The sequence below is a fragment of the Mycteria americana genome, chromosome Z (assembly GCF_035582795.1).
Source record: "Mycteria americana isolate JAX WOST 10 ecotype Jacksonville Zoo and Gardens chromosome Z, USCA_MyAme_1.0, whole genome shotgun sequence".
Lineage (NCBI taxonomy): Eukaryota > Metazoa > Chordata > Aves > Ciconiiformes > Ciconiidae > Mycteria > Mycteria americana.
Window position 1 is genome coordinate 62421850 of NC_134396.1, and position 27910 is coordinate 62449759.

General features: G+C 42.4%; 1 protein-coding gene across 4 annotated transcripts in view; it reads left to right on the plus strand.

The window, feature by feature from the left end:
• The window catches only part of SEMA6A (semaphorin 6A), a 118069-nt gene extending 92907 nt beyond the window's left edge, over positions 1-25162 (plus strand). For all 4 annotated transcript variants that reach the window (XM_075526991.1, XM_075526988.1, XM_075526992.1 and 1 more), the window contains one exon: positions 21046-25162. In XM_075526991.1, coding sequence (XP_075383106.1) covers positions 21046-22235 — 1190 coding nt within the window. In that variant the 3' untranslated portion in view covers positions 22236-25162. The remainder of the gene's footprint in view (positions 1-21045) is intronic.
• The last annotated feature ends 2748 nt before the right edge of the window (positions 25163-27910 follow it).

A 27910-nucleotide genomic window follows, 5' to 3' on the forward strand; every position in this document is an offset into this window, starting at 1 on the left:
CCTCCCAGCAATGAGCTTTTCCTATAAAAAATGGAAAAACTGCCATTTGCTCATCTTCCTTCAACTGGGCTTTAGAAGTGGCCCCTATTCGAACATTTTTTTTCAGAGCTTGATCCTGTAGACATTCCGGGAGAATAACTGCAAATCTAAAGCAAAAAAGTGAATCCCTATAACCTGATCAGAACCTGATGTGAGTTAAGCACAGAGCTCCTCTGCACCCTGCAGACCCGTGGGCTGCTGAGCCTCGGCCGAGGAAGAACTTCAGGCAGCTGCAATACTTAAACTCCAAACCATAACTTAGGGTGCAAGGGACTGAGGGTGCTGAAGACAAAAGCTCAGATTCCTAATTCTTCCTTAAGCTCAGTTTGAGATATCAACCTCATTTTTTAAATTCCTCAGCCCTTGCTCTTCAGCTGTAGAAGGGCAATTCAGAAAAAGTGATTTCTGGTGTAGAGGAGGGAAGTAGAGGAGGGAAGTCAGATAAGCAAGCATGCTCTTGTAAAGATGGCATGTGATTTACCTAGCAGTATTCTTTCCTCTCAGCAATAAATCCGTGATAATGCTGATAGCCAAAAAATAAGGCTTTTTTCTGTCCAGTCTGTTAGTAACAACTAGTATTCAAAATGCTTGAGGTGAGAGGACATTTCTTAGAAAATCCAGTGTTCCTTCTTCTGAAAGTAAGTGGTATCTTTCTCTCCTCCACCCTGAGAGGAGGGGATGTCATTAAGCAGATTTGATGAGGAAGGAAGGAAGAGATCCTTGAACCAAGCTCTTCTGCTGGCGTCAGACGGGGGAGCGGTGTCAGAAACCACGGATAGTGGAAGATCTAGCCCTTTACATACCCAGAGGAACGCGGAGATGTGTATGCATTTTAATGGCACTATTTGTTATGTGTGGGTCCCTACTTCACAAATCGTTTGCGAAGCAATGCTTAATAGATGGAAAGCTAGCTCTTAAAAGCATCTTGTATGCCAGTAGCAGCTTCCAGAAGAGCATGCAGTGAAAATATTAATAAATGTGTAGCTGTTGGATTCTAATCATTTTCGCTTCAATTCACTGACTGATGAGGTGGCTTACATTCAATAGTTCCCTCCCCAGGGAGTGATGGTTACCAGAGAGCCTTATTAGCGCTTGACAGGGTCATTTAAATATCATGCATTCTTTGGTGCCTAATTATGAATATTGACAAAGCTGGAAGCAGTCTACACACAATCAAAACAATGGCGGCAGAGGTGACCGCATGGTTGTTTACCATTACCATCTACTTGTGTGTTGTTACTCCTTGCCTTGCCCAGTCAGAGCCGGTTGGCTCCAAAATTACTATTGATTTGTTGTTTTAAAAGGGCAAAGGAAAGAGTTCTTACACAAAATTAAATCAGCAAATGTTACGCTTACTATCCTTTTATCAAGATTTTGTTTTCACTTTTGCTGTAATTTCTTTTACTTTCACACGTTCACAGAGAAAAAAAATTATTTTTTTTTTAAACATTTTCTTTTTGTTTTGCAAGGTGCTTTGTGGTGTTCTTCATTGGTTGTGTCTAATCCTTTGGACAGTGTTTTCTTTCTTTTCCTGTGCTCACAAACGACTTCTTACTGATTGTACTAATTGTACAGAATCCACTTGCTGCTTTATTTTCTGTAACACGGGTGCTTTGATGATGTCACATCCATCCATATGCTTCACTTTTAATTCAGTGCAGGCATCTTGGGGAATATCTGTGGGGGCGTGAAGAGGGGGTTCTTTAAAAGGGTTGACTCATGGGAATGTGACATTTGTGTGCCACAGCTTTAGTAGCTAAATATACTCTGGGATTGTTGTTTCTGAGCTACATCACATTTCTTGCCAAGATGAAAATGTGTAGTGTAACCCATAGAGTGGGAACTATGCGTTGCCATCCCACTGGCATTTTCATTTTGGCCATTAAGGAATCTGCCCTTCCTATTGCAGAACAACAAAAAAAAAATCAGCTCTGATTGGGCAAACTGCACCCCTCTTTCCTCTTCTCCTCCGTCTCCTCCCCAGAAAAAAAAATGATAAAAAGAAAAAGAAAAAAAACATGTTCTATAGTATGTTTCCGTTTCGTTTCCTTTCTTGCTGTGTTTTAGCGTTAATTTAATTGTGTGTTTCTCACCTTTGTCGACACGGTTTCCCTAACCTCGCCGTCTAACCTTGCCCCCTGCTGCCATTGTACTTGGTCTCCCTCCCTCCGCAGTCGTGAAGCTCCTCCTGCGGAGCGCTCCAAGGCTTTACCCTCTACACCCCAGTAGTGCTGTAGCCCTGTGTCTCTCTGTGGTCGTCCTACTAACGAAGGGGGGAGTAGACACGTACTGCTTGTAGAGAGGCCTACGTGAAGAAAACAAAGTGATTTTCTTCAGGAGTAGCTGGCCTTGCCCCTCATTACCCTGCTGCCCTTCTCTGCTGCCTCCTGTCCTTCCTGCCTCCCTTCAGAAATGCCTCATGCTTTTCAAGTCCCGGGTTCATTAGCACAAATGCAGCCAACTGCTCATTTTTCTCACGCGCTCCCTAAATGCCTGGAGCTTGACTCTTAATCACAGTGTTGATAAACTGGTTACAAATTCAGTTTACGATTTTGTGGTTCTGCTACAGCTTCTTCTCCACAGCAGTCAGGTGGACGTGGCTGAGCTGGGCACTGAATGACGAAAGTGTAGCACTGCTGTTAGCAGGCTTAATGTTTGTATTCTTACTTGTCTCAACACTCATTAAGTGAAGATTATGAGGTGGTATCTCCTCTCCTTAACAAGCCTTCTGTCGATATCCAAGTAACAGTGGTAAAAAGCTGATTAGAAGCGGGATGTGATGGACGCAGTTTACAGAGTTAAGAGTTGCTGGTGTATTTGGATCTCAAGAACGCTCCTGTAGATACAGTATCTGGTAGAACCTATCATTGTATAGATTGTAGAGTCTAAATTATTATTATTCTTAATAATTGCAGCCCTTCTTCTGGTACAGAATTAGACATCATTAGCAATAGTTAACTCCTCTATTTGGAGAGGGCTGTGCTATTGGGGAGCCCAAGGGCTGTTCATTTCAAAACCTGACTCCAGAAGGTATTTCATATTGTACACAAGTGGCAGTGTTACTAAATTTTACTGTGATTATCGCTACTTGAAAGGTTTGCCAAGTGCTGACAATGCTTGTCTCCGGAGAGTCTGCAAATGTTCAGACAGATTCTGCTGCAGTGAGACAGAATTATATGAAACTTCAGGTACAGTTATGATAAAGAATGTAAAGTGCTGATTTAACAAGATACTTTACAAGTAGATATGAAATGAGAGGAAAAAGAATCTGTGGCAAAGCAAAGCTTCGGACTCTTTTTTGCATAAATTAAGTGACTGGTGTTCATCATGGGAGGGTTGAGTTTTGCACCAGGAGTACATTTGCAGAGTATGTTTTCACACAAAAATGTTGTTATATGCTGATATGTGCAAGGATCTAAAAGATTCAAAGCATGTTTTATCAGAGGAAGCAGGGAGTTGTTATTATCTTGCTGGCATTTTGTAATAATTCAGAAGAGGATTTAAAATGGCACAAAATTTGTCAAAACTTATCTTTTGAGTCAGTGTTTGCAGGTCTGAGGGGGAGGGCTTGGATTTTCAAGGTGAAGCAAATACTCTGTATTTGATCCATATCATTGTCCTGGCACTGTCAGAGGGAACTGACTGATCATAAAAAAAGTGTTAGGCTAATGGGAGAAGGAGTTGCACCGTAGTCAGTTCTGCCTGGATGGGACTTGGGAAGAGCTATAAACTCAAAGCGTGTGTGCCTGGAGGAAGCTACACAAACATTGCTATTCTTTCCCATGTCTCAAACCATTGTACACAGAAACATAAAGCAGATTGCAACTACTTTGCAGTTCACTAACAGTTTCAAGTGCTGAGGAAACAATGAAGATCGAATCCGACCAGATCCATTGCTTACTATACTTTTAAGCCTTTTGCCTGCAGCCTAGTAAAAGAGTGCTGTGAGAAAGGGAGCAGGGAATTTGCTCTGATTCTGTCTATGATTCTGTAGCATTTGGCTGAGATTTGAAGTGAGAGGTGTGGTTTCTTGGAGCTGTAGTGCTTCACAAAGGGATTTCACCTACACAAGACAAGATGACGCAGGACTTAGTCCATTTAAACTTTTATAGATCCACATCTAGATTAAAACCTACTTACTTTTCCCATTAGGATTTAAACAGATGTTGGTTGGATGACTCTATGCTAAACAAAGCCCTATAGATTTTTTTCTAAAATGTTCTTAGGTAAATTAGCATCAGCTTACTGTAAACATCCCTGTTTCTAGAGAGGGGGGCTTATTTACGTTTGTCACATATACTAGCTGCTTGGGTGAAATACTAGAAAAACCTTTTTTTTAAAACAAACAAACAAACAAAAAACAAATAACCTTATATTTGTCTAGAATGGCTCTAATGAGTAACTTGTCCAGGAACTGAATGTCTCAGACACTAACCATGGCATACCTGCTGTGGAGCACCATTTTAGCTCCGTATCGGATAAATACCAGAAAGCCATTGTTAGCAGTTAAATGGGACCAAATTTCTCAGCAGAGTTTTTAATGGCCAGATACCTGTGTCACCAGACCAGGCTAATAACTAGCAAACATGCCAGAAGATTGACATCCTCACCACACTGGAGTCGCTGGTATCCTGTGACATGCACCAGAGGGCTGTGCAGTCAGGATTCAGAGAAGATACCAGCCTTATCCAAAGGAATGACACTGATCCTTCTGCTGTTCTGTCTTGCATGTATGAACTGTCTGCTCCAGGGCTAGAGACAGCTAATCATCTCAGATTGCATCCTCAAGTTCAAACAGTGGCAGTACAAAACTAGATGCTAATTAATAAAATGGAAATTGTATATAATTGATGAAAGAAGAATGCTGGAAGGATGTTTCTGACAACAGACTTTCTTCAAACTTGTTTTCATTATGTTTTTGTAAGTTTCTATGAGAACAAGAGCAAAGAGACAGCGAGGAGACAAGGCATGCAGAAAAGATGACAGAAACTAAGTCCCTGGGCAGGGCCACATCCTTAAGCCAATTTTAATAAAAAATGGGATTGTAATAGAATACGGGAGCGTGATTTAGTGTGTCCTATCTGTGACTAAATCTTCATTTCAAACCTTCCATAAAAAGCCCCAGCTCATTTAGTCACAGATTTTCTATAGTAAGCTTCTGAAAGTGTAAGGAGAGATCAGTTTTCACTGCAAAAGATAGGCAAGGATGAAGAAGTCAAAATAATAGAGGGGGTATATTCCAAGACACACCAACTGCCTGTGCCACACCTAAAGAAATGCCTATACTTCAGTACTGGCACTAACTTAAAATTTTCAGAAATCAAACTGTTTCTACGTTTTGCTAACAGAATAGATTTCAGATTTAACTAGCAGAAGTGGAAACATGAGTAGCAAGATTAGAACCAAGAGACATTTGCTATTTAGTAGCCAAAAAACAGACATCATTGGTAGGAGAAGAGGTTGTGTTGATGTGCAGCTCTTGGTTATGAAAACTATCAACAGAGCTTTTCTTTCTAAATGTCCCCAGATTGCTGGATCCTACAAATAAGGGTGAAGTTTAAAATAGAGCTCATCAAATGTCAAATGTGGCTGCAGGAAACAGCAGGTATCCTTGACCTGTAATTGTCCGCCTGCATAGATTTAAAGTCAGGCTATCCGTTTCCAGGCTGCAATGAGCAGTAGAAGCCTGTCTTACTAAAACAGGGTAAAACTGTCATTGCCCCAGGACCTTGATCTGCTTTTTCAATAAGAGAGGCCACGTCTAATTTGTCAAGGCAGCTGCTCAGGGTTCAGGGCATTAGAGCTATTGTGTGATGGACTAGATCCCCAGCTGCATTCATCCACAGTCACCCGGTGAGGACAGCTCGGTGGAGGAACACAGATTGCCTCGTGCTCTTGTTTGACCCTTGTAGCACTGACATATTTATCAAGAGCTGGGAATTCGCTGTAGGGTATGCTGGCCCCACAGGGCCACTACTCTAGATGGAAATAGCAAAGCATAATTGGTGGACAGGATGTTAAGTAACACCAAGTTTCATTTTTGTGGCATTTATATTGAGTATAGGGAGACGTTGTGCCATACAAAGATGCTGAATTGGGACAGTGACCTAACTGTTTAAATAAGAGATTTCTGAAACTGCTTTGAAATTTGAAGGGATTTAAGAGCAGAAAATCTAGTAGCTGAAAGACACTTAAAGCGCCTTTTGATGTTAAGTTAATGCCAGTGTACAATTAAAATGTCAATAAGCTGTTAAAGATATTTGAATAATTCATTTTTCTCATATAGGATGTGCCTAGTTTCAATAATTGTATTAATTAATAGGTAAGATGTCCTGTAGTAATTTTACAACCACCTAAACATTGGCAGTCCTGGTTCAGAGCACTGTTAATATGATCTGTGGACTGCGAACTGTTTAATTACACGCCTCTGTACAAAACACCACCTACATTCTTCTCATATAGATAACCTTTTAGTGAATAGTATCAACATCCCTTTCAGCATGTAGGAAGGATTATGACTGCCTCTCTTCCTTTTTTTCTTAGTTTTCTTTAAGACTGTAAAAAAGGCGAGTTTAATTCTTTATGTCAGGATGGGCTGGTGCTTACTGATTAACAGCATGCAGTTAATTAAAAAAAGAAAAACCTGGAGAGGGCATAATTTAGATTTTGCCATGTTAATTTTATTGAACATTAAATACAGATAACAAATGTCATCGTGTTTGGAAAGTAGTCGTTCCTATGAATATCCTTAGTTTAGTCAGGTGTTTAGGCAGGTGTTACTTCGAGCTCTTTAATAGTCATTTAGTGAGACACTATAGTCTCTGGTATCCGATTACCGTTGCTATGACTTTTGCTAGATTTTAATCATGTGTTCTAATATTTTCTGTGCCAGTAGCTGGGAAAGAGGATAGGGAAAAATATGTTGTTATTCTCATGTTACAAAAAAGAGTCTTAAGGGCATTTTATTGAGAAGTTTCGAAGCAGATAGTGCAAATTTACCATTATATCAAAAATGTGCATCCTGACATCCCCGTGAGGGAAAAAAGAGCTTCATTGGCCAAGCTGTAAGTTTTTGAAAAATCTCAGTCCCTCATACCCAGAAGAGACTTGTCAACAGTTAGGCAACTAAATACACAGACAACTCCCTGTATATTGAGCATTGGTGCTGTGACTGATAAGCACTTAAACCACCAGCTGATAGTCTGACAGCTCTCCCTGCCCCAGCAGATCAGAATAAGTCAGAGTGCCTGCTGAAGTAGATTTTAACAGCTCCATTGGCATTAGAAGAGCTTAGGGCAGTTTATAGAGAAGTTGCTCAGGAAGCATTAAGAGGCATTTCTGGCACAGCTGTACAATACAGCAAACATTTGGAAATGGCTAAAAGCACATTCATCACCAGTGTTGTGTTGGCCGGGAAGAATACCTGTTATACTCTGAAATAGTGAGTCCCAGTGGATAGCCTCCAGACCAGTTCCAGCCTCCCACATCTAGCAAAGTGGTTAGCCCTGGATATTAAACTGTAGTTCTCCCACCAACAACCAAAGATTGCTATCTTCTGTGAAGTAAAATCTCAGATGAAGGTGCAGCTTGATAGCATTGTCACAACTGGGCATAAACTAGACAGTTCTTTCATATGCCCAACAAGGATTTTTTTAATTGGAAAATAACACCAGCTGCATGCTGTCAATAATATGCCATCTTGTTCATGCTCCATCCCATCTTACCCACAATTGTGATAGAAAATAAAAGAACAGCTGTTAAAAAAAAGGGGGAGAAGCAGGCACATTTTTAAAGCCCTTCAAAGCTACTGTTATTCACTATCATGTTCTTGTAGAAAGAAACAGAGGGGTTTTCTTTGGAGAGCCTGAAAGATCCACAATTACCAAACACAAACAGTACCAGCACAGAGAGGGAATGTAAGCGTGCACAGAAACACCTCCTGAACAGAAGCACACCAAAGCCTTCATTAAAATAATTCCAAAAGTCTTTTGAGAAGCACATATTTTCCAGATGTTTCCTTATTCTTTAAATCAGAAAACTATACTGAATTCCTGTTTGGAAGCAAGCAGAGTGAGTGAGGCAGAAGCCATAATGCTGGGTAAACACTGGGTAAAAACGCTTGTTTTTAAAGAAGCTAGCAGAAGTGGCCTTGTCATGTGGTGCAGAAAAGGCCGTTGGTAGTCTCTTTAAGCCTGTGGTCAGCACTGGTCAAATTTAATTCCTGCCACCAGCTAATAGCACCCATCAAGCAGTTCAACAATTCTCCATGTGTATTCGTTGCTGAATGAGTCCTAATCAGAGGCTCTCAAAGGAGGGCACAGAGCAGGAGTGCCCTCTGTCCCTTCTGCTGCCTGCTCTCCCCACTGAACCTCTTGCATTCACCACAGAGCCTGCCCAGGGGTTTGGGCCATCACGGCTCATAATAAAGAACATAAAGAGCACTGCTCTTTTTTTGCAGATAGCGTTCGGCTTTATCTCTACAAAACACTAGTCTCTATTCAGTGTCTTAAAAGAGGTCTTACAGTCCTGCAGCACTTTATATGCTTTTTGTCTAAATGTGAGGAAGCTACAGGCAATGCCCTGAAGCACATATCCACTAAGACCAATTAATTTTCCATACCCAGGGGGATTTGTGTATCTCAGTGTGCAGTTCTCACTCACTGAACTAAATTACTAATATCAAATCAGTGGGTACCTCCATATACCCAGCATCAAGACCTGGAAAGACAATACTGTTTATCTCTACTTGCTCATTGCAAGACAACTTGATAACATCAGCTGTGCTTCTCTGAAAGGTTTGGTCTCACCTACACTGTGTTTAGAAAGGAGGAAAGAGAGTAAATATATATTACTGAGAGAAAGGAGATGGTGATAAAATTTGTTAGGGTCCCAATGCTAGGAAAAAAATGAGGCTTTAACCTCTCACACAGAAATTTGTATATCTGTAGATCAGTAAACATATCTTGAGAACTAGTCTACAGATATTAAAAAAGCCAGTCATGTTCCTTGTTGTAGCACCTACCTTCATGTTGATTAACTAGCTGTGCAAGCTGCCTGGTTTGCCTGCAGCAGTGGAAAATACTGGCTTAAAGAAAGAGCATGAGCAGAAGCTGAACAAACACTACAGTAAATCCAGAAAACAGAGATTTGATCCAGTACCAGAACTGAGTGGAAGGCTAGGGGAGTTGTTGTATTGCAGAAACACTGCTGCTTGCGAGATGTGTGATAAAGCAAATATACAGGTATGTCTGCCTGGCCTGCTGCCGGACAGTGAAGAGGGTGTCTGGATGGGCTTTGAACGTCTGTCGGAGAAGACACTGTTTTGCACACACTACTGTGGCTAGATTGCTGCTGGCCCCAGGGCAGCTTTCTTGGAGCTGGGTCAGGTACCTGCTTGCTCAAGTATGTCGTCTGAGATGAAGCTACAGGTTCCCCTCATCCAGGGAAGCAGACTGGCCGGAGTAATCACTAAGCACATTACAAAATGCACTGACAGGAAACATCAATGAAGTTATGGCATCAAAGTGTAAATGTACATGCAGTGCCTGCAAGGTGGGGAGGTGATAAAAAAAAAAAGAGGTCAAAAAATGCAGAGAACTATAAATTTGACAGAGAGAAAAATGCATGAAGGAAGCCACCACTGGAGACAGAAAATGAAGTAAGTGAGAGAGAGATGATAGCAGCACCAGGACAAGACATCCATCAGGGAAATGCTGTCTTTTATCTCAGGATGTGGCTGGAGTAACCCTGCTTGCTTTACTGGAGATACTGCAGATTCGACTGAATGTAACTGAGAGGAAAGAAGGCTTCTGATATTTATATTGGAAGAGTAGTGAGATACAGAAAAAGAACTAGCAGTAAAATTAGTCTTGCTGACTGTTATGGCCAGTGTTTCCAACTCATCACAATTCCTCAGTCACTTAATGTATTCAAAGGCAGATGAGGCTATGGGACTGCAATACGGAGGGAAATGATAAACCTAACATCAGACGTGTATAAGCTATTTTTTGCCTACAGCACCAGCCCTGCAAATATTTCTAGGAGAAGCAGTCTTGTCTTTTATTTATCACTGAGGGCATGTTTTAATTCATAAGTCCAGGTCTTTTGACTATACCTGCAGTGTTCCTGAATGTAGGAGAAATGAAGAGTTAGTCCCCAGTGTTTGCTTTCTGTCACAAAATATACAGTGCCAGCGTTTTAATGACAGAAGGGGTTTCATCCTCCCTCCATGTAAGAGCAAACCTAATGTGGGGTCCAGCCATGTTCCTAACGTGCACCAGCAACCCAGCTGTGGGCAGAAGGACTGTCCCTAAGAAATACAGTCTGTGTGCACGAGCAAACATTGTTGGCTTGGTCACATAGTTGTTCAATAGTTTCATAATCATTTCCAGGCACCTCATGGAACAGGATATATAGGGTACAGTCTTATTATTTAAATGTATAGATGGCTCCTTTGTTAGTTCAGCATAGTGTGTTCAGTCACATTAGTAGCTCAAAACTAGCATTGCCATTTTTGTGTCTTTAAAGAAGATCAGAGCTGATGAGGAAACCATTTTTGCTTTTAGGTCATATTCACTGTTTGAAATTTAACCCCAATTCTTCCATAAGGCTGTTTGAGCTTCAGTCTGCTAAGCAGAGCTGCTTATGTTGACATTCAGCAAACTTCACTTTTCCCTGTTGTGCAGAAAGGCCATAGTTCAAAACAGGCTGTAAAAAAGGAGAGGAAAAGCCACAGAATTTCTCAATGACAGCTTCTCTTTCCTTGACACTGTTCATAAAAACTGCTTCCAGAAAGGCACTGGGCTGCCCAGAATACATAATGCCCACAGCGGGGAAAAAAAAAATACTGCATTTATTTTGTGCCATCAGAGGAGCTCCATGCAGTGAAATGGGAACTGTGAAGATGAGAGATTCACTTTGCAGGCTACAACAACTTCTCTGGAGCCCTGAAATCATGCTGGGCAGAGAATGGATTGAGAGCAGCCCTGAGGAGAGGGACTTGGGGGTGTTGGTTGATGAGCAGCTCAACATGACCTGGCAATGTGCACTTGCAGCCCAGAAAGCCAACTGTATCCTGGGCTGCATCAAAAGAAGGGTGGCCAGCAGGTCGAGGGAGGTGATTTTGCTCCTCTGCTCTGGTGAGACCCCACCCAGCATACTGCATCCAGCTCTGGGATCCTCAGTACAAGAAAGACATGGACCTGTTGGAGCGGGTCCAGAGGAGGGCCACAAAGATGATCCAAGGGCTGGAGCACTTCTGTGAGGACAGGCTGAGAAGAGAGTTGGGGTTGTTCAGCCTGGAGAAGACAAGGCTGCGGGGAGACCTTATTGCAGCCTTTCAACACTTAAAGGGGGCATATAAGAAAGCTGGAGAGGGACGTTCTAGAAGGGCATGCAGTGATAGGACAAGGGCTAATGGCTTTAAACTGAAAGAGCGTAGATTTAGATTAGACATAAGGAAGAAATTCTTCACTATGAGGGTGGTGAAGCACTGGAACCGTTTGCCCAGAGAAGTTGTGGATGCCTCATCCCTGGAAGTGTTCAAGGCCAGGCTGGATGGGGCTTTGAGCAATCTGGCCTAGTGGAAGGTGTCCCTGCCCACAGCAGGGGGTTGGAACTAGATGATCTTTAAAATTCCTTTCCAACCCAAACTATTCTATGATTCTATGATTCATATTCAGCCAAACATATGTAAATCTGGTTTAACCCAGCTGTGAAAGATCCCCTGAAGTAAACTAATAAAGAGCAGCTGGATATGTTTAAGCTCATCCCAGGCATAGTAGAAAGGTCCCAGAATGTGCACTGAGCTTTTTTTACATCATTAGAGGAAATGCAGCAGACTTTAAAGGAAACTTTGTGTTTTAAGATGCAAAGCAGCATAAAGTTTGCCTCTGCTGAGACAAGCTACAAAAGAATTAATTTTCCTTGACATTTGGATTTTATACATCTTGTTTTAACTACTGTGAATGCCTGTGTTTTAGTTTTTTAAAGGACCTGCTATGTCTGCTTATTCCCTATCACACAGAGGCATCTAAAATTATCATTGCTCACTGGGAAAGGGTGAGAGGTGAAGGAAAATACTGAAATCAGGAAAGTTCAAAATGATCAGCCACTGCATACCACCTGCCAGTGGGAGAAAGGTTGTCAAGCGCTTTCTAGTGCAAGACCTAGCCTTGAGCCTAGCTGCTGGGACAAAAAAAATTGGGCTGGCTTCAGGACTGTAATGACTTCCATCATTATATTACACATCCAGGAGGCTGTGTATCTTAAACCGTCTCCCATACCTGCAAACTTAATAAACTGGTTTATTTACAGAGATACTGCTTAGAAGTAACACAATTAAAAAAGCTCTAAGAGCTTGCTATTCCTGTCCTTTTCAGATCTGCTTTCCCTCCGTTTCAGCGGGGGTGGGAGTTGTCTGAGCATGAATTTGCTGATTCAGATCTTGCAATTTCCATCTATAACAATGCCTTTCAAAAAAGAACTGCTTGTTTCTAATTTCTCAAAATTCACAAGTGTGGCCATGGTGTAGGTTTTGTACGGCCACTGTGCCGTGCAGAAAAATTGGATTGCAGGCTCATAATTGAACTAAAACCAGATAATTGAAATCTGTTCTGAAAATGTTACTTCAGGACTCACAGGTTATCTCATATGGACATGGTGGAGTCATTTCTCTCACCTTTCTTGCTTAATTTATCTAGCTTAAAAAAATACAAGAATGAAAATTCTCCATCTTCCCATTGAGAGCAAAGCCACCTGTTGATCTCCCCTCTTTTAGTAAGTTACAACCATCCTTTTGCTATAGAGAGTCGTGTTGACAGTCATTCATCAAAAGTGGATAGAAGTGATATGATTTGGACCATTTGAAAGGAGAAATAAAATCACACTTAGAGATCAATAGATGAACCTATGCTGGAGGGATTGCTTCTGAAATAGGTCTGATGAAGGGCCAAAAACCGCTGATAGAGGCCACTGTGGCTGATCTGATTGTTTAGATCCTTTTCAAGGCTTTGTTACATGTTACTTCAGGCACATTATATATTGATTTTCTTTTCATAGTTTTGAAGTACGATTTCTCCTCATACCTATAATGTTCCCCAGGCCTCTTGTAACTGAAGCTTTTTCTTTACCAAACTCATTCTTGTCTTCAAGCACATGCACCCTCTTTTTGTTTGCTGGATATCTCGGACACTAGCTCGGGCAACTGGCTTTGAGAGCCGTAGGGCAGAATCTGAGGGGAGATGGATCGCTCTTCTCAGCACAGTCATGCAAAACTTACAGTTGCAGACCTTTACAAATCAACAATACAGCTTTACTGCGAGGGGAGGGGGAAAAAAGCATTTGCCAGCAGCTTTAACTATGAATGTTTGAGCTGTTTTTTCTAGCTGGTGACACCAAGAGTTCGGAAAAACGAATACTGGGTAGAATTGCACTGAGTCAGCAGAACAAGCCCTTGCAGCCAGAAGGAAGATGAAGGAAAAAGCTTACTTACCGTTTTCAACAAAGCAGTTCCAATAAAGTGGCAAACGTCAAATCATTGGGATTATAATGTGATTGGTTTATGTCAAACCTTGAAATTATTCCTTCAAGAAAAACAATGAGATAGGATCTCAGAAATGCATGGTAGACTCTGGTCATTCCTGAATTTGCTATCCCTTTAAATTGAGGTCTCCAGTCTAAATTCATCTGAAGTTTTTTTATTCCTATTGCTGGTTAAAAAGGAGGCAGAAAGCTTGTTAATACCTGCAGGGATTTTCCAGGCTGAAATAGTCTTTTAGCAGCATGAGATTGCCTGTAAACACAGTTCTGACACCTGGAGACACATGTTGAAAACCTATTCAGTGGTATTTAAAAAAGATATTCTGAAGCCATAAAAACCTCCATTCATAATGAGTCTATACCAGCATTTCTTGCAAGTCTAAGCAGAGGGGGATGTACATCAGATGGAGAAGCTTGTACTGAGGAATGAATTTAACTGCAAGGTTTTCCCCTTAAATGACAAGAGTAAAGAAATCATTGTGCCTTTCTGGAACAATGACATTCTGTGGAAAGTCTCAAGTGATTTTGTAGGTGTTGGAGATGGAAGTGGGCTCATTACTGTTTAGCTAGAGAGGTGAAGTTTAAGACAGCAATGACACTCACTCCCCGACTGCTGTTAATGTGTGGTCTAGACATAAATATTACCTTATTCCCTGATAGTTATTCCCCCACTTTCCTGCCAGAACATCATTCTTCATTTTCCACCTCTGTGTTTCAGTTTTGTGTGTGCCACCATTTTGGGTTATTACTTTACCATCTGTTGCAGGCAACTTTGGAAAGCTAGACAATGACAGCTCCCTGCAGAGGTGACCACAGAGCGTTCTTGGTGCACGTGGCATGTGGTCCGGGGTACATCTCTCATGGCCATACATCATTTCTGGGACAGAGGTGTCTTTGTGTCCACGCTGCAGCTAACCGTAGTGCTCAAACTGCAAGGCATTATTTTTGGTGCTAAGTGACTAGGTTATTCACACACAGGAACTTGTAGTTACGGGACCAGGTATTGCTCTCTGCCCTGCTCTTGTTATTCTCACCGACTTCAGCTTGGTTGTGAAAGAAGGCAGCATCCAGACTATTGTGTCGCTAAAACAGCCTCACATTAAGCTATTCAAACTGGGAAGCAGGTTGTTGTTTGTTTGTATTCATCAAGCAGCTGCGAGGGTTATAAGCTGGAGTTTCAGTTTGTACTCGCTGCGAAGCGTACACCAGAACCTAGATTAGAGGAATGTGACTGTGGGGCTCTTCTTGATGTTCTGCCATCCCTGTCCCTGATCACAGATGAGACAAAGAAATTTAGGCTTTATCACGGGATGTTCCTTTTTATACTGTACATACTAAAAGGGCACAGCTCTTTTGCTGGGCTCCTGGAGTTGAGGTCTCCTTTCTGCAGATGCCTGTTAATTGCTGTTCTCCTGATACAGACACCTTACTTCAGATCTCTTTCCAGGTAGACCTTTGATCAATACTTTTCAACTGCAGCTTTTCAGCAGGTTTTAGCTCACTTTCATTTGCTTCTGAGAAAATAAGTCAAAGACTTTACAGAAGTCAAAGGGTATCCTACTTAATGTTTCCCCATAAAAAGTAAGCCATTTATCCTGTCAAAAAAAGAAGTTTGTCTGGTTTAATGTAATTTATTCTTGGCAAATTTGCTTTGGCTTTTTTTTTTTTTTTTATAATTACTTTATCATCCTTTGGATGCTCATAAAATTGATTGTTTAATCACTTGTTGTATCGTCATTCCCATTCTAAAAATTGGACTCACAGGTCTGTTGTTTGTTAAGTCCTTCCTTTGGCTCATCTCAAAGGCAGGTAATATGCTTGTCCTTTTCCAGAGCTCTTGATGCTCATACTTCCTCCAGCATTCTCCAAGATACTGCCCAGTGTCTAGAAATTGTTTTGGCTAGCTCCTTAAGCAGTCAGGCACAAATTTCTTTAGGCAACTTGAAAACATCTACATTATCTAAATATTTTTACCTCTTTGTTCTGGTCAACACTTATTCCCTGACTTTGTTACATTTCTGATCACAGATCAGAGTGGGGATTTTTGCTGAAAAGTGAAGTAGGAAAAGGAGTAAATGCTTCAGTCTCCATGTCTTTCCTTATCTGTCCTTCTTTATTGGAGTTTGTTGTACTGATACTCCTTATTCAGTTATGCTCATGCCATGTATTCTTTAGAATGATGAACTCTATTCCTTTGTGATTATTTCATCCTTATTACATTTCTGTCCTCAGAAGTTCTTTCCTGTTAGAATTAGAAGAAGCAGAATATGTCCAGAATAGCTTAATCAGCATTTTCATACAATAATACTTCCAGCACTGTGCACATCTTGCTTTTTAACTTGTTTTTTAGCAGATATAGAGGTACAGTCCTAACCCTTGAATACTTTTTTAATTGGTGAAAAGTAGAAGCCTCATCTCCTTCTTGCTTACGACCTGGTATACAGTAGATCTATATCATTGTATCACCTCTGGTCTTGTCTTTTCTCTCTTATTTTCACTCAGAGACATTCAACAAGTCTGCTTCTCACCTTTTCCAGAACTTTAGAAAAAGTATATGTATTATTGACACAAAATTTAACATCTCCTTGCTTTTTCCCCAACTACCTTTAGTGTACAAGCTAGATCAATACTCTACTCATGTGATTTATCCAAGCACTAGCTCATTTCAGAATTGAAACACTCTGAAAGTTTGGAAACATTTTTCTTAATGTCCTCTTAACCAACCAGCCAGGCAACACTGTGTACCTTACCTACAAGCTCTGCTGGAAGAAAGAATGAATTATATATAGCAGAATAATACAATACCGTATCAGGTCTTCTCTCTCATTAGATGAGTAAGAAGAGGTGATTTTGCGTGTTGCAGACTGTTACAGTACAGGGCATACTGACTGAGAAAATGAATGGTGATGTTAGGAGATGCAGACAAAAGGACATGGGATGAAATTACAGAAAGTTAGTGGAGGAGGAAGGATCAGGTTGTCTACAGGAATCAGAATGGCCATGAAAAGTGGGGGATATCAGGTGGCTAGCCTGGCTCTTTTAGTAGCCAGAAATAATAGCACGTCATATATAGGAAGACCCTGAAGTCATAAGCCCAGTTGTGATTTGCAAGGGACAGAGCTTGACTTAACTGGAAGACTTCAGGGAGATGATAGATAAGTGTCAGCATGTTTGTGGCATTAGCGGCATGTAAGGTCTGATCCTTGAAGGTGCAAATATTTAACCTCATCTATGTCTTTGAAGCTTTTTCAGTTTTACTGCTATTTTTACCACCAGACCTCTCCCAAGTATAATGTTAATACAGGTAATCCTGTCAACAATATCCCTTTGCAAAGAATAGCTGGTTATTATCCATGGTGATACGTCTCCACATACTACAGAAAACAATCAAGAGTATGGATGAGCAGTTCATAAGATGAAATAAGCAATGTATTTTCACATTTGGAAAGAACATATTGCAAATGTGAAAGTGCTAGACGTAATATTTTAAAAGTAAAAGTATTTAATTTAGAATAATTGTTTTATTATTAAATATAAGATAAAAATAATATAGTTATATTTATATCAATCATATTTTACAGACTGGTTCCATAGCATTTTATGCAGCCAGCCCAGTCAGTTTTCCAGTACATAATGTCTTAGAAGGATGTCAGATAATATATAGCTATAAGACTTTTCAATAGCAGGTATTTCCTCAAAGTTAGGAGTCCGAATACTTTATTTGACTTTCAGAAATGTAGGCCCTACATTTTTCTGATTATTTTCTCTGTTTATTTTAATTCTTTGAATAACGAGTGCTAATGAATGATACTGGACTGAGCCTTGGGGACTGTGTTGTTCTTTAAGAATGGCAGGATAGGTAAAAGCACACTCAATGCAGTGTGTAAAGTGGCACAAACACTGTCCTATCTGTTTGCTTTCAAACTGGCTTGTTTTGGGGGCATATTTGGGATCACACACTTGCTTATTCATCCCAGTCTCTGAATGCAGTTACTACTGATGCTAGGGGCTTGAGATGTTGATTGACAACTACTGCAATTATCAGCCTATTTCATATTAGATTTTTGCCCCCTGTGGTCATGACAGTAGGATGCTGAACGTTCCTCATACTTTTTCATTACTTAATTGTATCTATTCCATACACATCAATGCAGGGTCAAATCTTGCCCGTATTATTTCATTTAAGTTAAAATTGTTGGGATTGCTTGCATAACTAAAGACACATGGATGTGATCCATGATAAAAAATAAATTATATCATTAACCTGACATTGTGTCCAGAGAAGATCCACCTGCCTAGGGCAAAGCCACTAATGGTAAATATCCTTTAACTTTAGTATAGAAAACATAATAAACATGAGGAAGGTTTGAGCTCAAGAGGAACTAGCTGGAATCAGGCTGTTTTAAGACCCTCATAAACTTCTGCTGATGAAACACCTGCAGCGTGAGCAACATCATTTCAGCTACCCCTTTCTTGAACACACATGGTCACTCAGTCTGAACTGTGTGGTAATTTTGTAACGTGAGTTGTAATGATTCAATATCCATTGGTAATGTAAAACTGAAGATTTCGTGTCGCTTTTGTATGCAGCGATGCTGGTTTGTGCTTAAGGCTATCATTTGCAGAGTAGGACTTAGCCTAAAGCAGAAGGCTGAGGGTGGAGAACGACCTCACTTAGCCAGTCGGAAATGTCAGGCATGGACACAAGCTTTAAGCCATTCCCTCGCATCCTATCACCAGACACCTGCAAGAGAGATCAGCACTTCCCTCTCCACTCCCCATCATGAGGAAGTTTTATATGGCAATGAGGTCTCCTCTTCTCTAAGCTGAACAAACTGAGTATCTTCAGCCACTCCTCATCAGTCATGCCCTGTAGTCTTCAGCCACTCCTCATCAGTCATGCCCTGTAGTCTTCAGCCACTCCTCATCAGTCATGCCCTGTAGTCTTTTCACCATCTTTTTTGCCCTTCTTTGGACACATTCTAATATTTTTATACGGTTGGCCCTTTTGGCCACCAGGGCACATTGGTGACCTCGTATTGAGCTTACCATCAGCCAAAACTGCCAGATCCCTTTCTACAGGGCTGCACTCCAGCCTCTTGTCCCCCAGTCTATACATAAATGGATATTAAGTTTGTAAGGCATGACTTTCCCTTCATGAACCCATGCTGGCTTTGACTGTAGGTGCTTACACCCTTAGGTGGGCACTGAGCAGGGATTTTGAGTCTTTTTCATGTAAAAAACACTGGACTTAAGTGCTCAGAGGGGCATATCTCTGAGAAGTTTGTGCATGGAAGGTGTCCATGAAATTAGGCTTTTTAAGTTGAAGCTTTCCTTAACTTCATACCCAACAATGCATTTCTGGGTAAGACTTAACAATTCCCTGACCATCCTTCCCACCCATTTAAGACTTTCTATTTCTGATTCTCCAGTTAATGACCGCAGACAGTTTTACAAGTGTAAATAAATTTGGTCTCAAAATGCTGCAGAGTCTAGCATGTAAATATCAGCGGGTATAAGGTCCACAGAAGACCAACACCTTTGCAGTGAAATGTAGTTACTGCTGACTGTGCCGTAACCACTAGACTGTGCTTCTGGTCTATATCGAGCAATTTTGTATGTGGCTTTAAATTACAGAGGTAGGTTCTACTGCCTCTTGTTAAGTGCTAATGACAAAGAATACAAAAACCTGCCTCTTAAAAAGCTGCTGGGCTTTAAAAGAGGGTTCTCTTAGAAACACTTAATTTGAAGATTGTTTCTAATTATATATTGTTTTCTGAGATTTACTTTCCTCCCCTTACTTTTTTACTATTAAGACATTTATATGAATGCAGGATCTTATTTTCTTAAGCGATCATCTGCTCTTGCTATTTATTCTCTTCGTGAAATCATAATCCTCTGTTTGTCACAGCACAATAATTTCCGTGGCAACCAGCTGTGATGTCACACGCAGGGGCTTATGATTTCAAGAGCTGTTTTGCTTTTAAATATAAAGTTCCTATCTTGTAAGCAAATATCCCTTGTCCACCTAAATGCTGCAGAAAAATATATGCTATAGAAGCAATACTATACCTAGCCAGAATACTTGTCAAAGGTTTCTGTGAGATAGTGGCAACTTTTCAATGCTCTTTTAACATAGTTTGCTAAGGAGTATTTTGCATTTGGTTCTAATTCTGGGCCGCTAATACCTTGTCTGCCAAATACATGAAAAGACATTATTCTAGAAGGAGTTGATTTACGACAGGAAAGTTTTGTGTCTTCGCGAAGTCTCAGGAGAGTCTTGGAGGTACATTTTCTGTCTTGCTGTATCTCCTGTAATAAGGGCAAGGATTACATTTCGTTAGAGTATGTGGAGCTTTTAATGCCCTGGCACTTGGACCCTCTCTGGAGAAAGAGGTGGGAGAGATGTTCCTTCAGCTCCTTGTCAGGCTGTGGCTGCTCCTCGTTAAGCACTAAGAACAAAACCAGAAATGAAAAAAAGCAAACTAGAGGCTCTGTGCTTGTGTTTCTTTAGTGCTGCTGGCTTGGTGCCCAACTATGTCAGAAAAATGACTTTCTTCAGAAATTCAGGGTATTGATTAATGCTGTATTAGGGACTTCAGATGGAGGAGGCTCACTCTGCCAAAGATGCCTTCTCTGACAGCAGGCGCTTGGAGGGCCGAGTAAGATTTGACAGTGATCTCTGACCACAGCACAGGACCAAAAGATGAGGCCCTCAGAGTCAGGGCTTTCAGCTGAGAAAGTATAGGCTTCAGCACAGAGGTCGATCTATTCATGTGTTCAGAACAAGAGAGAGCTTTTAAAATTAAAATAGCAAGGACAGTCATCTAGCAGGCTCAATAGATTTCAACACTGTGCTCTATCTTTCATAGTTATTTAAGCATCCTCCTGAAGCTCAGGCATGTGACACTGACTTTTAAAACACATGACAAAGATAACAGAATGATGAGCAGAGAAAGAAGCCTTAAACAATGTAGGATGCACTTCTCTGGTATTTGCAGAGCTTCTGTCTCCTCTCCTCCTTTTAAAGATTTTTCAATGTGAATGGTTTACCGTAGTAAAAATAAGATGGTATTAGCTGAGGAGAGATCGGATGGAGGGAGGGGAGGAATGAGCACTATGTCAGAGGAGAAGGAATAATAGCTCTGACCTGCTGAAGTCAGTGTGAGGTGCCCAGGGCCAGGATTTCAAACCAATCGCACTTGCCCTGCAAGTAAATTCTCTCTCCTCTCCTGAACTTCATAGTCTTCAACTCCAGATCTGAAAGCTGTACTGACAGCCCAAGGCTGCACATGCAAGATGTAGCTGGCAGGTACAGTATGTCTCCAAATTTGGGCAAGCTGATGAAAAATCACCTTGCAAAACACAAACAAACCTCCCAGGGTGTGCCTTTGGACAAAGTAGTTAATGATAAGTAGCTTTTCCCCATCCTTAGTTTGTTTAACCACTGTATGCTGTTTATTGCAGGAGTGATTCGTGAGAGTTACCTGAAGGGTCATGATCAGCTGGTGCCGGTCACCCTGTTGGCCATTGCTGTTATTCTTGCCTTTGTCATGGGGGCCGTCTTTTCGGGAATCGTAGTGTACTGCATCTGTGACCATCGCCGCAGAGACGTGGCTGTTGTGCAGAGGAAGGAGAAGGAGCTGACCCACTCCCGCCGCGGCTCCATGAGCAGCGTTACCAAGCTCAGTGGACTCTTTGGAGATGCTCAGTCCAAGGAGCCAAAGCCCGAAGCTATCCTCACGCCTCTGATGCACAATGGCAAGCTGGCTACCCCAGGCAGCACTGCCAAGATGTTAATCAAAGCTGACCAGCACCATCTGGACCTGGCCGCCCTGCCAACCCCTGAGTCCACCCCAACCCTGCAACAGAAGAGAAAGCCCAGCCGTGGCAGCAGGGAATGGGAGAGAAACCAGAACCTCATCAATGCCTGCACAAAAGATATCCCCCCGATGGCCTCGCCCGTGATCCCAACCGACCTGCCACTCAGGGCTTCTCCTAGCCACATTCCCAGTGTTGTGGTCCTGCCCATAGCCCAGCAAGGCTACCAGCATGAGTACGTTGACCAGCCAAAAATGAGCGATGGGGCTCAGATGTCTGTGGAGGACCAGAATGCTACCCTTGAATACAAAACTATCAAGGACCATCTCAGTAGCAAAAGCCCCAGCCACGGGGTTAACCTGGTGGAAAATCTCGACAGCATGCCACCAAAAGTACCCCAGCGGGAAGCTTCCCTCGGGCCCCCGAGCGCCTCACTGTCGCAGAGTGGCTTGAGCAAGCGGCTGGAGATGCACTCTTCTGCTTACAACGTGGACTACAAGAGAAGCTACCCTACAAACTCGCTCACGAGAAGTCACCAGACATCGACCCTCAAAAGAAACAACACTAACTCCTCTAACTCGTCCCACCTTTCCCGCAATCAGAGCTTCGGCCGGGGCGACAACCCGCCGCCGGCCCCGCAGCGAGTGGACTCGATACAAGTCCATGCTGCTCAGGCACAGGCTGTGACTGTATCTCGGCAGCCGAGTCTCACCGCATACAACTCGCTGACGAGGTCAGGGTTGAAACGCACGCCCTCGCTAAAGCCAGACGTACCTCCCAAACCTTCCTTTGCTCCGCTCTCCACGTCCATGAAGCCCAACGATGCGTGTACATAATCAGAGTGGGGTGGGGGGGGGAAGACAGCGATTAAGCAGAGGTTGCCCTTGAAAGCCAGTGTTCTGCAACTGTTATCACTCGCTCCTCTGAGAAGATGGTTATTGCAAGCTGAAGATGTGTTGGATTTCTGCTCTCTGGGAAAAGTGGAATATTTTTTTAAACCCGAGCCATATGACCCGTGGTTGAAGGTTTGCAATTGCAAGACTCGCCCCCACAACCCGCCAGTTCTTTGCTCAAAAGACTGACCCTCCATCACAAACGTTGAGCCAAAAGCACACAGGTGAAAGATGACTGTGACATTTCACCCTGCCCCCCAGCTGCACAGCGCATTCCTGAACTGGGAAAGAGTGCTCTGAAAAGCAAAACAAATAATTACAAAAACAAACAAATTTTAAAAAGAAAAAAAAAAAGAAAAAAAAAGAATCCATTGATAAAGCTAACTCTGACTTAACAATGGCAGAAGTTTACTACGTGCAGGTACTGTGAAATGATGCCCATCAGTGTTACAGCCATTTGGTTACAGCAGTTAAATGCCATGTTGGGCAAACTATGTCATAGATTTCTGCTACCCTTCTATTTTAATGAGTAACACGTGACTGTTAACGCAAGTAACTCCTCTTATTTATTGTTCAACTTTTGTTTTTCCTAAGGAAATAACTTCTGCATATCATCCTGTGAACAGCTCTTCAGAAGTACCTTGAAAGTTATACCTATTTAACGTGAAACCCATTAACTGGAGCAATTAAAACTCTTTTATTTTTCCAATGAATTCACTGAGTTAGATAAGTTGGAGCTGGAATTCTGAACTTTGTGCCTGGACTGCCTGATTAGCTGAAAAAAAAGGGGATATCTATTTAAGTCTCTCAGCTAATTAGCTGGCTGGGCCTCTGACCTAAGACAGCAACAAACAAATAGCGCAAGTTCATAACTTCTAACGCAACTGCAAAAGAAACTCTTAAAAGCTGCACATTTGTGCACCATTGCTATCAACATGGCTTTGTCAGTAGCTAATACTTTCTGTGAAGGCACCAGCTTGTGATGTGCCATCTCATTTCACCTTGCATGTGAGACGGCAAACAAAATCCTCAAACAGTGTGAACTAGTTAATATGCCGGCTGTTACCATGCATAAATTATGGTCTTATCACACGGGTTTTTCGTGGGAATATATCTGTGAATAGCCTGTTTTCTTCCACATGTAAATTTGTGCCTTACACCCTCAGTTGTGTATACTTGTGAGCTGTAGTATGTAAAACCTTTTTCTTTTTCCCCTTTGAGTAATGCAAATATTTATTGATCCTTCCTCCTCCAAGCCCCTTCAAGAACTGGAGTAAAGACATGCGAAGAAGAACGTGGCGGTTATTGCCATAACCCTGTGTCCCTCAAGAAATTAGGCTAGCACCATACTCTCCACTTCAATTTGACTTTCTAGCTGTGCCAAGTCCTCTCTCAAAACCACCCACAAGCGGTGATGCTCCCGAGGCACCATGCTGGGGGTTCTGCCTTCCCCCACCTCGCGCTCCCCCTGCACCACACGTCAGCATGGGGATCATTCTCACTGGGCAGCAGGGAGGTGACCAACACCCTTGTCCACGGGGCTGGTGTGTCCCCTGGCTGGGGACGAGTGCCAGCAAGAGGAGCCAAGCCCCGCAGAAAGCCCAGCCACACGTCCCGCAGCACGCAGGGCACATGGAGCTAGGACAGGCAGGCGGGCTCCTGCTGTAGCTACCTGCTGCTCCAGAAGGATGCTGCATATACTTCTTTGGGGAAAAATGTATTTTTTTTTCCTTTGTTTCTTTTGTGTGACTGTGCATGTAGCTAGCGTGGGAGTGTGCGCGCGCACAGGTGTGTGCGTGTGTGTGTGTGCGCGCAGGTGTGTAAGTTCCTTTCCAGTCTTTCAGTTTATGCAAAAACGTAGATGTGTTTTTAATCTGTTACAATAACTGTGTCAACATACTGTAGAAAAATGATGGGGATCGCTTCTAAGCTTTTTATATATATATATATATATCTACTGAACAGTATGTTTGAGTAAGGTGGTTGTTTCTGTTTCAATTTGTTTTTTAAAATTTTATACTTCCATTTGTTTTTCAGGGTTTTGGTTTTGTTTCTGAATGATTAAAAAGACAGATTTTAAGTCCATTAGCTTATAGATGGTATATATAAAGTCTGGATGGTCTAGACCAAAGTGTGTAACAAGGGTGCTTGCATGTTCTTTCATTTCATCATGGCTTCCTTTATGAAACAGTTTTGTTCACCCTTAGTGAACTATGCAGACTGGAGTAGGTAGTTCTGTATCCAAAGCAATGTTGTTGTTTTAATAAACACAAGCAGAAAACCCTTTGAAAACAGCAGGTAGCAAGGACTTTTTTTTAAAAAGAACCAACTCACAACCTTTTTACCAAGCTCCAAACCCCTGGAGCACCAAAAGCGCAGGTCCCATTGATATTACCCCACAAAGCGTGCTCCCAAAAATGTAGAGACAAATAATCACAGCAACAGCTTGTGCAGCAATCTGCCTTCACATTGTATATTGCACCAGTTACCGGGTTGACCTTGAAACATGCATTTTTGTACTCGGTGGGTCTTCTGTTTTCGTCCTTTCCCACTCCTGGTTCCCTTCCACCCTTTGTTTTGAGGGGTTCATGAAACTATGTGTGCCTTTGCTTTCCACCCTTGCTATACACTGGTAGATGCAACAAATTCAGACTCTCATTTGTTGTAAAGTTGTAAAGTATTGTGATGTCACCAGTTTCCCTTCATTTCCACATCCCCCTAACATCTGATTCACAACTTAATGTATGTTGTAAAAAAAAACAAAAAAAAAAAAAGAAAGCAAGAAAGAAAAAGAAAGAAAGAAGGAGGAGAAAACGGGAAATAAAAGCTCTTGATTACATATGGTAATAAAACCAGACTGTTCTACCTTATTTCTTGTGTCCTGGTTCTTTTGTTTCTACAGTGACTTATCCTTTTCCTTAAAAAATACAAACAAATGCAATGCAGATCATTTAGAGCAGATTATGGTAAGAAGGAATTTGTTACTTTCTGTCTCTCACAGAAGATGAACTTGACTTTAGAGTAAGGTGATGGTAATTAAAAATTGAATCACACGTTTGCTCTCCCTCTATTCATATTCTGCATTTTCTTTTTATGAGCTTGTTCATCATCAAATATTTATGGCAGACTTGATAGTTTAAAAGATCAAGGCTGGGATTTAAGCACGCGTGGTCCACCAAAATAGATCATCATACAGATGTGACTTCATCTCCAGGCTTTGCATATTAATAACAGAGTCAGCCTGTGTTTCCTTTTAGCAGGTATAAATCTATTGTGCTTCATAGGCCTGCTTTACAGGATGTTGCCTGAGACTCTAATTCTGCAAGAAAATGGTAGTAAACAGATAAATAACAAAAGAGTATATAATCTCCGTAGTCCTGGGAGTCGTTAAAACATAAACATGCCTGCATTCTCCACATTTATTTTGAATAACTGTGGATCACTTAACGCTCAGCCATTACAATACAGGTAAATTCTTTGTTACATGAGTTACTGGGCTTAGTGATCTTGTTTTGTGACACGAGTTTCGTGTGACCCTGTAGAAACAAGGGCTCTAATCCAGTAATTTACTCTTGCTCGGGTCATACTGGGCTTTCCTGCCCTGCCAGGACACCCCGTTCTGGACCTAGAGCCTTACTGATTTGTGCCAGTCCCCTACCTTGCACCACGGATAGCCCTGGCACTGGCTCAGCAGAAAGTGGTGAAGTACTAGCTTTCCTCAAGGAGTGGGAAATGATGGTTTTAAAGAGAGAATTCACAAAGCCTGGGCATGCTCTCCTTGGAGCATGAGACACACAAGAGCAGATCATTGCAAACACCATTTTTCAGCGCCTTGCCCACAGACGTGTCTCTTTATCTCAGGTGCAGGCTTCCTTTGAGCCAGGCACACTGGCATGCAGATGTGCAGTGGGGACGTGGGGATGATGCCTGCCATGGCTGGGACCTGGCAGGCTTCCCCGAGTGATGCTGAGGGACCTCTAGCCTGGGGACAGCGGGCACCGTACAGTCACACAGTGCTCCACACTCTGCTGCATTCGACCTGCATTCTCCCAGAGTCACAGCAAAAGGGAAAGTGAATGCTCTCCGGGTGCTTAGAGACGTGTATCATCTTCAGTCCTGCAACTCTGTGAAGTTACTTTGTCCAGCTTTGTTTGAAATGTTTCATATAAGCAGCACCTAGGGAAGCTATTCAAAGATTAACGTACCTCTATTTTAACATTAATATTCATGTTTTTCTATAAACAATTGCAGGCTGCTGCCTGGAGAACAGGGCCCAAGAACACCTCTGGCAGTGGCACTGGCTGCCTCTTTGCAGAGTTTTGCAGAGCTCCTCCATCTGTTGCCAGTGAAAGGAAGGTCCATGAAAGCACAGGCATGAAGGAGGGAGGGTGGGAAGGGGGGTGCCCTGATGCATGAGCCATATGGGGTCTGTAACTGCTCTGCTTGTGTGGCCAAAAACTGCTGCCCAAGCAAAGGTGTGAACCCAGCCCCTTAAAGCAATTTTCCCTCGCAACACCTCTCCGAATGTGCAGCCCTGTGCTGGCATGCACATAGTCTCTGCCAGAGACCTGTCTTACCATACTGCTGTGCAGAAATGACCAGGACGGGAACTGAAGGAAACAGCATGCATCAGACCCCACGGCCCTGGTGGGGTCTTGGCCAGCCAAGCACAGCGCAAGCACCCACAGCAGCACCCCGCCAAGGAAAGGTCCCTCCACCGAGCAACCACAGCTCCCCCCCAGAAGAGGCAGTGCCCTCAGCCTCCAGTATGGTGGCTTTTGACGGGGGAGGAGACCTCTGAGCTACCCACTGTCTATTCGGATCATGAGATCCGTCCCCTGCAGGGACCACTGGTGCCACACCACAGAAACTCCCTGGGGCTGAACAGGGCAAAGAAGATACCCAGGAGAAAGCAGGGGTGCTTTGAGCACTTCAGTCAAGTTAATGTCGCCTTATTCATCATAATAATGGTACTGATGTTGACCTCATTTAGCATGTCATCAAGGATGCATGGAAGTTCCTTTCCAATCAGCATTAATTTGCAAACATATTTTTACACAAAATGGAACCCAGCTGAATGACTCAAGACAATAGGTCCCCGTAAATAAATTGTGGTCCACTGCCCTGTTCCTCCCTTCTCCCTCCAATAGGCATACATTTTCAAACTACACAAGAATGTCCTTTCAAAGATAACTGCAAATCCTACCCCACTGTAGCTTCTACAGCAGGGAATATTTTGCACCTAAAAGCTCCTCACATGAAAAAAATGTAGACAATCAGGAAAAGCATGGGCGGTTCAGTGCACTTTACTGCCAGCAGGATGGCAATACACAGGGCTGATTTTGCATGAAAGGGGGTGCCAGAATAAAGTGCCAGAACAGTAATGCAGCGGCACTAGGAACAACACAGTGGTCCGGCTGATGGCCAGAGTCATTTCTGGGAGGCAATTCCAGATCATTCTCCTGTCACAGAATTAGCGTGGCAGGATTACTCTGGGCTCTCTCCCAGGGCTGGACATGGATTCTTGCTCCCTAAAGCTTGCTTATAAAGCTTGTTTAAAGCAATGTGGAGGACCTCAAGTGGTAGTCTTCTCTACCCCACTGCACTGAGGCAGGATC